We start from the raw sequence: 9577 nt of genomic DNA on the forward strand, positions 1-9577 counted from the left end.
TTTCCCTTTTAGACCTTGTTACGTACCCTTAATTATTATTTTGACTGACAATTTTATTCTGATGTACAAGTGATCTAGACTAGATAGGCATACTTATATATCGAAGCAACCTAATACACCAAATCAGTCTTAATTATTAGATGATTCACATCTATCAAGTGTGATGAAGTTTACAGTTTTGAAGAAACTATTCAACCATTATATGTCCAGTACATAAAAAGTTGGACCACTGTTCCATCTAATATATATCACATAGAGCAATATACACACACACATATATATGTACAGAGCCTTGAATTGCAAAGAATCTTGCACAGTTTAAAGCCCAATAGATGACAAACATTTGGCATGTTATCTCTAGTACTTAACTATAAATAATTTCCTATAATTTTTTATCACTTCCTTAACAAGACATTGGGCTATACGCCAAACCGGCTTCTCTCCAGTACTGCATTGCTTCTGGAGACATCCTGGTGGATCCACAAGTGGTTGTCACGTTAAATGTTCTGCAGAACATTCAAGCCGCACGATAGACTCGAAAGCCAATGTGTTAACATCTAAGTAGGGCGAGAGAGTGCAGCATGAGTCGGCGTATGCCCTAGATGATCCAAATGCTCTTTGTAGACATGAGAGATAAGAAAGTTATACCAACCAGCTACTCTATATAATATATCAAATCATATGTAGTTGGTACTGTTACTGGTATAGGCTTCTAAATTTCAGAAGGAGAAATTAGGCAAAGCTGCGCAAGCATTTCATTTCAGTCTCTCCTCTCTCCATTTTGGTATGTTGAGTTTTCCAGCTTTTCCTTACGTTGTGTTTGCTTCTATTTTAGGCCTTGGATGTTTCTTTGATTTTTAGTAAAACAAATAAAATTTTCTTTTTTAAATAACTATTTCTCTGCTTGAGGTATGTTTCTTTTCCTTTGTCTTTTTTAATATTTGGACATTTCCTATAATGTTTCTTGAGCATCAAAATTGTTTAAGACAACCTACATTTGATTTCTAATTAAATTAAAACAACATTCATCGACTTCAGATAATTATATATACAGTTCTTTGAATCGAACTTCAATGTTGGATAAATTATTGCAAATTTTGCAAGGAGGATCTAGTTGAGGGACCAATATTTAATTATCCTGAAACAATTCCTAATTATGCAATATCGAGTCTTTTTCTTTTCTAAAGTTCTATAAAGAGAAACTTCTGATAGTTTGATTGTCTTTCGAACAAATAATCACAAAAGTCAAGATCCACATCCTTGCCATCATTTACCTGGGTTGAACTACAACAGATCTACTCATATGTATATTATTTCCTTTTGGTTTGTAATTGTACTGCACATATATTCTTAAGTGAAGAAACTGGTTTTCTTCTCCCACTGAGTTCTCTCATATTCTCTAATTTAACCTTTCAATTCCCATTTAGTGAAAAGTTTAGCCTTTCTTCCTTGACTCCCCCGTTCACTACTTTTCAATTATTAGATCATTTCTAAGTACTTGATATTACTGTATCAGGAGAAACAAGGTTCCCCACAGCAAATTGCACGAAAGGTAACCTACTAACTTTTTGGGAAAGGACATTGGCAATTAGCTTAAATTTTCTTAATTATTTCCATAATTGATTAGTACATTTTGACCTTTTTTGGATTTCAATTTTTTCTCTAGCCTGATATAACACCAATCAGAAAACTTGACATGTCAAAACTTCAATCTTTTGATTGTTATGATATATTGCACAGACTTCATATTTCGTTCTTTAATTTAACTAGCATATATAACATTTCAAGTTGTTTTTGCAGTAACATTGCATCCTTTTTTAAAAAAAAATATTTAACCATCACTCAAAATATTGATTAAATTTTACTTCTGAAAAGAAACATTGATCGATCTGTTAACTTCAATTTTTATAATTTGCATCTTTGTATATGGTAATTCCTACCAATGTAACACAGTATATCGGAGACCATGAATATTTTCCCCGTTATTTGTTATAAATAGCTAAAGATACTCTTCTTTTCCACTTTCTTTTGTGAAACTACCAGTGTGGTGTTAGTTCCTACGCTGGGATCTATTGAAACTTCAATTGTTCGTAATAAATTTTGGGAAGCTAGTTCAATGCTCTCAGTCTCTCACAAATTAACCTTGCTAGCTATTAGTAGAGAGAGAAAGAGAGCGTCTGTGTGTGTAAGGATCAATTGCTATAGAAAATTTTATGTTACAGTAACAGTCTAACAGATGAAATATTGAATTCGAAAGTAACTTGTTAACAAATTAACAGATGAAGACCAAATCACGTGTGTAATTAGGTTATTTTTTTCCAAACGAAAATTGATCTTGTAAAGCTTTTGGAGGTAAAGAACAATGGGAAGAGGAAAAGTAGCCATAAAGAGGATTGAGAGCATTACAAGCCGGCAAGTGACATTTTCGAAAAGGCGCAAAGGTTTACTTAAGAAGGCTCGTGAACTCTCAATATTATGTGATGCCGATGTCTCCCTTATTGTCTTTTCAAGCACTGGTCACCTATATGAATTTTCAAGCTCAAGGTATGTGAGGTTAATTTATCTTTTAATTTTCTTTTGGTTCTGGGAAAAGTTAAGTGATCTTCCTTGCATTAAATATGCATATTTAGTATAAAATTTATTTGAATGAATATCATTAGAAGGTCAATCAAAGAGCTTAGGGCATTATAATTAATCATGATAGGAGAGCTATTAATTTTTTTCACATATTACAATGCAAAGATGATCAATTTAATACAATATTTGCATGTGAGTTGCACAATGTATAATATTTCCATAAACTCATATACTTTTTTTAAGACATGATGAGGCAAAAAAGAGTAGTTGATAATAAGAAATAACTTAACTATTGAAGAGATAATTACAACTGTAGTATTTATTTGTGTCCGGTGAATATATATGGTTTCATGCATAAGCATAAGCTAACAGAAATGACATAACTTTTGTGTATGGTTAAGATTTAGGATCTAGCTAGAGAGTATGCATGTGCATGCAAAATGATTTTTTTTTTATAATTTGAAACAGCAAATAGTCTTTTTTCAAAAACAGGATCAATTCTAGTATAAGTTAGGTCTATGTGATTTGATAGAGATCACGTACTCAGGACTCGTATTTATTAATTTCTCGTCTGACCAAACAATTTTATTCTAAAGAATTTTTTTTCTGAGATGTCTATATAATTCTGCAATAATTCATTAAGGTGTAGCACTATATTACACTCTTTAATATCTGTTATAGTACGAAAGCAATACTCGATCGCTATGCGAAGTCAAAGGATCAGGAACACCATCCATTACTGAATCCAAATTCACAGGTACGTGAAGGTACATATTCCTTAATTTTGATGTATAATTCTTCATTTGTAGATATATAATCAATAATGTCTGATCATCTTAATTAAGATGTTAACTTCATATATAGTTAATTATATATGTGCAATATGTACTGTTTTCTAATCAGTTTTGGCAAAGGGAAGCAGAAACCTTGAGGCAGCAGCTGCATAATTTACAAGAAATTCAACGGTATATACCAAGAACCTAAACCTCTGTCGTGCTCATTTAGCAATAAAGAAGAAACAAGTGGAAACTGTATGTTCATGTATATACAAAGTTATATATGGCCCTGTTACTTTTTGTTTTCACAAACAACTGTACGGTCCATTCACTTGCCATAATTAATTTTGTGGGGAAGTATCATTCCAAAGGTTATGATATCAATTCACAATAAAAAAAATAATTAAAAAAAGACAATATCAACAGAAATAATTAAGCAATTCTGTTGAACCACACCTAATACAATTTACTAATTAGGTATTGCCCTCTGTGTATGAGTTCGAAGATTTGAAACAAAGTGCTGGCCACTCGAGATGATTAAGGTGTCCGGCCCTCATCTCATGCTAAAAATAATAATTGTGTGAATTAATTGTTGTTGGTGCCGATGTATAACAAAAACCAATTTGCAGATAATAAAACCATAATGATATAGATTGCTAACCTCTCTAATATTTAATTTCAGGCAGCTGCTGGGAGAAGATTTATCGGGATTAAGCATCAAGGATATACAACATATAGAAAAGCAATTGGAGTTTAGCCTGAATTCTGTTAGGAAGAGAAAGGTCAATTTAAAAAATAATGAGATGATTTACAGCATGTCTAGAGCCAGATTGATATTTTTTGTTTTAATTCGATTTGACAGGAGCAACTTTTTACTGAAGAAATTCAAGAGCTTAATCGCAAGGTACTATATGCACTCGGTTGTCACACATAAAACACCAGCAGATCACATACAAGCAAACCGCTGAGTTTTAACACATATGAGTTCTTTTTCCTAGAAAGAAAACAAACGATATGGAATTCGTTATTTTGTTTTACTCTTCTTTAATTCTATATTTAAATTGAAATTTTCAATAAGCATGTTTGGTGTGTGGAAGAATAAAGAATTGCTTAAAATTTTAGGAAAATACTTTTCTAGGCTTCTAGCTAGGATGGAATTATCACACACACACACATATATAATATAAAATTTAATGTTTAACACTGGACAACCTCAAAATACGTGTTCGTAACAAATACAAAATACTATCACAAATTGTCTACAGGACTAATAAATATCATTCATATAATCATAATATTACTATGTGAATCTGCTTGGGAAACTTCATTTGGGACAGGAAAGAAGGGAGAGAGATGTAAAGGGGTACATTAAACCAACCGAAATAATTTTGCATATACAAAAAATTTGATTCTAAAGCAAATAGTGCTACCAGGAATCCTTGATATTTTGGCTGTCATTGCAGATTTATCCATAATACACATTTTAATAATTTATGGGGTCATGTCTAATAATTTGAGTTTTTTTACGGAACATACAAAATTCATTGTAAATAAAAATTGATATCCAATATTGTACTTCAATTTATGGTAAAGCAACATTGGTCATTGGTATATAGTATTGTACAATTAATTGATTATATATCCGTAGGTTCAACTGATCCGCCATGAGAACGTTGAGCTTTCTAAGAAGATGAATCATGCTCATCAGGAAAAGATGGAGTTACAAAAGAATGTAAGTACCGTCTTTCTTTCATCAAAAGAAAATGATAGACCATGACTTCAAGGATGGTACTGTTTACAGACCAGCATTTATCAGTATGAACAAGCAAAGTAAAATCAGTACAACGATTATACTATAGTGTTTTGTATATGTGTGTGTATCTAGAAATGTTAGTATCTCCAAATTCAATATTTCATATCTTGTATATATTCAGCTACATGCAGGAGATGAACCAAATGGTTTTAGCAAGAGACCGAATACTGCAGTGCCATATGCATTTGTTATATCCAATTACGAGGAGCATGGACATCGCAATTCTGACTAATCTCAGATCAACAAAAAGCCGAATGTGCATGCACGGATCAATTCAGCAAGCCTTGGGTAAGTGCCAATAATTAGCTATAAATCTGCACTAGCCAACATTATATATTGTGTACAATATATATATGGAAAAAAAATATAACTGACTATATATGTGAACTCACTTCTTTAAACATCCTTTATAAACTTTTTAAAGACATTGAAACTTACACATTACATACATGCATGTTCGATATACACTTGTTGACTGATCAATTGACAGTTATCACACTGCTTTAACCAAGTCAAAATGTGTTATAACAGATGTCTTGATCTTCAAAATTTGTATTATGAATTCCACAAAATGCACACTTGAATATTATACTAGTGCATACTTGGTTAGTACGCAGATGCTATTTAGTTCTTTCAAAAACTTGACCAAAAGCAATTAAATGTTGTTTAGGGGTGAAAGATTGAATGCTTCATATATATATCATATTTAATTTCATAAGAAAATATCAATTTAGAACTTAAGTATATAACCTGTACAATTAAAGGTTACTGTTCCTTCTCTATAAATGCTGAAAACCACTTATTTCTAAAGAGGACATATGCTACTAAGGAATCTATTCTTGTTTTTCATTCGGAAAATGACACTGGTTTTGTAATTTTTTTTCCTTAGGCAAACACCATAGCAGGTCAACATTTTGCAGGATTAAGCACCACAATATATACTATAAATGTTTTGCAGATTCATAATTGAATTCGTTCAATTAATAAGAACATTTGTTTTCTTGGAACTCTCTAATTTGAACTGCAAATCTCAACTCCCGGGTGCAAAATTGGGCGACTAATTATTATTTTCAAAGTTATTAAAATGGGGTCGGTACTATCTATAGCCCACGCAATCCAAATTAACATTGGGCTTCAAACAGGCTTATACCCAATTTGACTGAAACTAAGGTCAGGTTTGAATTCAGACCAAAAGGATCAAACCACAATTGTATATTAATTCGGCCTATTCTGATTTTTTAATTTTTTTAGAAGGCTTCAGTCTAATCTCAGACCATTAGTAATTTATAGTATTATCGAGTTACCCCTAATTTAGCAAAAAAAAAAAAAAAAATCTTTTCACTTTTCATGACCCCAGAAATACCTTTTGCATGTCCTGATCTGTTAGTTAAGATAGTATAAACTTTTCTGATAAGGTAAAAAAAATTTATTAGGCAAACATGAGCTTTTCTGATAATATTTTTTGTGTTTTTCTAATCTAAGCAGACTTCAGTTGATATTATGATATAGTGCGGATGGATATCATAAAGTGGTGAAGAAATATGTCGTTAAAGTAGTTTGTGCGTTTGTTCTAATGGAGCTCATCCATAGTGACAAATAATTACCGTTGAGACATGAGAACTATTAGAATTAACTTTGTAAAGCCAGCTTTATTTTTTCTCTTTTTCTTGTAATTGATAATAAAGAAACTATGTAGTTCCGTAATGAACAATTGATGATTTCTATTGTATTAAAACAGCAGTTCCCGAGCTTCCACTACAATAAAGTAGACACTTTTTGCAAAGAAAAAAACACTTTTATGACGGTCGTCCGTCCCAAAAAGAAAAAGCTGAACATTTGTGCGGATCCTATATATTCAGTTTATATATGTTTCCTCATACTAATTAGAAGATAGTTCACATTTTGTAAAATGATTTTTTTTTTTTTTTTTTTTTTTTAGAGGAAAACGATTTCGATTGCAGAAGTCACCTTCACAGCAATGCCAAGGTGCTAATTTGCTAGTACCTAGACATCCATGTGCGTCGATAAAATCCTAAGTTAAGTAATAGCTAAGTTTTCAACAACGATAGCCAGAGCAAATCTTAAGAAATGCGGCGACAATGAATGTAAACAATTGAACGCTATTTAAGTATTTATAGAGGGCAGTAGTCTCCCCGTCTAGGGTTGAGAAGAGAGGATCGGACTTGGATATATAACTTTTTTCGGCATTTCTAATTTTTATAGCGGGCCTATTTAGTAAGTGAATTGTAATAATATATTATAAAAGGAAAAGGCCCATCGCGTGGGCTGTCGGACTTTTGTATATAATTTTTCTTAACAATATATTTTTTAATCAAACTTTCCCACTAAACCTCAAAAAAAAAAAAAAAAAAAAATTTAAGTTTCCAAATCAAGTAGCCATAAATTTCTTTTTTGTAACTATGCGTATACCTTAATTATTTTTTATTGTGTAAGATTTTGATAGACCTTAATTGCTGTTTCTTCTGCTTTTGATAGACCTCTTGTTTAATTATGTGCCACATAAAAAAAAAAACATAAAAAATATATATAGTGCGAATTGTGGGAGCGTAAAGAGTCACATGTGGCAACATTGAAAGTTAAAAAGATAAAGTTTGGTCAAAAAGTTGAAGCCAGGTATCTATTATTGCACTGATGGTGTTTGAATAAATGCCTTAGGGACGCTTTTTATCTTTTTGTTTCTCCCAGTCTCGATCAGCCAACACAAAAATCCTCTGATCTTTTCTGATATTCTACGATCCTTCTTTTTTACTCTTTCCTGATCTTCTTCTCTCCAATTTCTCTGGTTTCCTATGATTTTTCAGTTCAGGATTTTTGTGGCATTCTACAGTTCAGGGCAATTTTTTCCTCCATATTATTTTGCCTACATAACATTTTTGAAGAGATATGTTTGTTTGTGCTTATTGGATAGTAACAAATTTATCAATACATAGCTTATTTGATATTAATGAAAAATCAAATGAGAAAAAAATTTATTTAAATATTTTCATTTGTTCTATTTGTAGGTCTTCTACTAAAAATAAACTATTTTGTCATATATTCCAATATAAAGCACACAGCATATATAGAAGGGAAAAGTCATTATTTACGTTATTTGGGTTTTTTTTTACTAATTCCAATATACATAAATATACAATGTTAGCTAATAAATATTAACTAATCGATTTAGAAAAAAAAATTCTTTTATTTTGTAAAATAGTTGTTTGGTTTCTAATCCACCAAGTATCTTTAACTATACCGCCTGATATTCGCTTCACAAACTTCAGATGTTATTCTTTTAGTTTTTGTCAATAAATTTATAATTAAGATATATATAATGCTTATTAAGTTGAGACAACGACCAGCGTCGCACTTAATAATTTGAGAAAATTGCAAGAATAGGTTTAATGTATTTGATGCTTAAAAATTAAATATTTTCATTTAGTTCATAAAGTTATAAATTTGTAAAAAATTAGTGTTCAGGTAAAAATATTATAAGCTGGATGCATGGCACCAGTTCTTACCAAGAAATATTGTTTTACCTTTATCTATAAATCTTAAAGAAAAGTATGCAAAAACAAGGAAGCATCTATTGCGGGGGACATTAAACCCTAAAATCATGGCATTACACTTGCGCATCATACAATAAGTTTGGCCATTGGTGCATTGCTTTTAGAAGGGATAGGTTCTTTTGTTAGTGAAAGCATATTTATTGTTCTAGAATTGCAAAATCGTACATCTTGTCCTCGACGCATTGCATGAGAAGGCTCGGTTCTTCTGTGGCGATCCGAAAGCATATTATTGTTGTGTTAGAATTGCAGAACTTCGGGCAGATTTCAATCAGAATATATAAGTTGCCATTTGTCATGATGAGCCATTTTTACGAAGGAAATGATTGATGAGTTGTAACTAGTTCCATTGGAACTAGGGATCTAAAAAAATAAAAAGACACGGCCCCACCCACATCCTTTCGTCTTTTTAGGTCATATTCGACTGCAGTAAAAATTTTATTGTTCACAAGAAAAAAAAAAATTCACTCCACCCTAGTAGTGTCTCTATATGACAAAATAATATGACATTTATAATCCTAATACTACACTCCAATTGAATGTATTTGAAGCACTTTAGTAGTATCTCCAGATGACAAGATAACAGGACATTTATAACCCTAATATAATACTCAAATTGAAGGTGTTTAGAGCAATCTGGTAGTGTCTCCAGGTGGCAAGATAATTGAGCATTTACAACCCTAATACAATACTCCAATTGAAGGTGTTTCGAGCACTCTAGCAGTGTCTCTATATGGCAAAATAATATGGCATTTACAACCATAATACAACACTCCAATTGAAGGTGTTTGGAGCACTTTAGTAGTGTCCATATATGGCAAGATAATAGGGCATTTATAACCCAA

General features: G+C 31.6%; 1 protein-coding gene across 1 annotated transcript; it reads left to right on the plus strand.

The window, feature by feature from the left end:
- The first annotated feature begins 730 nt into the window (after positions 1-730).
- Positions 731-6898, plus strand: LOC144551841 (MADS-box transcription factor 23-like). Its single transcript, XM_078299940.1, has 10 exons — positions 731-784; positions 1517-1552; positions 2353-2544; positions 3259-3382; positions 3442-3542; positions 4036-4135; positions 4216-4257; positions 5002-5085; positions 5288-5454; positions 6652-6898. Exons 3-9 carry the CDS (start codon positions 2363-2365, stop codon positions 5396-5398), a joined length of 744 nt encoding a protein of 247 aa, XP_078156066.1. The 5' UTR covers positions 731-784; positions 1517-1552; positions 2353-2362; the 3' UTR covers positions 5399-5454; positions 6652-6898.
- The last annotated feature ends 2679 nt before the right edge of the window (positions 6899-9577 follow it).

The sequence above is a fragment of the Carex rostrata genome, chromosome 3, assembly GCF_964058835.1.
Source record: "Carex rostrata chromosome 3, lpCarRost1.2, whole genome shotgun sequence".
In the NCBI taxonomy this organism is placed as follows: Eukaryota; Viridiplantae; Streptophyta; class Magnoliopsida; order Poales; family Cyperaceae; genus Carex; species Carex rostrata.

Bases quoted from the DNA above. Each gene is read 5' to 3' on its own strand.
- LOC144551841 (XM_078299940.1), top strand. From the start codon at position 2,363: ATGGGAAGAGGAAAAGTAGCCATAAAGAGGATTGAGAGCATTACAAGC. The intron at 2,545-3,258 runs GTATGTGAGGTT...TATCTGTTATAG, and splicing joins TATGAATTTTCAAGCTCAAG to TACGAAAGCAATACTCGATC. The intron at 3,543-4,035 runs GTATATACCAAG...ATTTAATTTCAG, and splicing joins AATTTACAAGAAATTCAACG to GCAGCTGCTGGGAGAAGATT.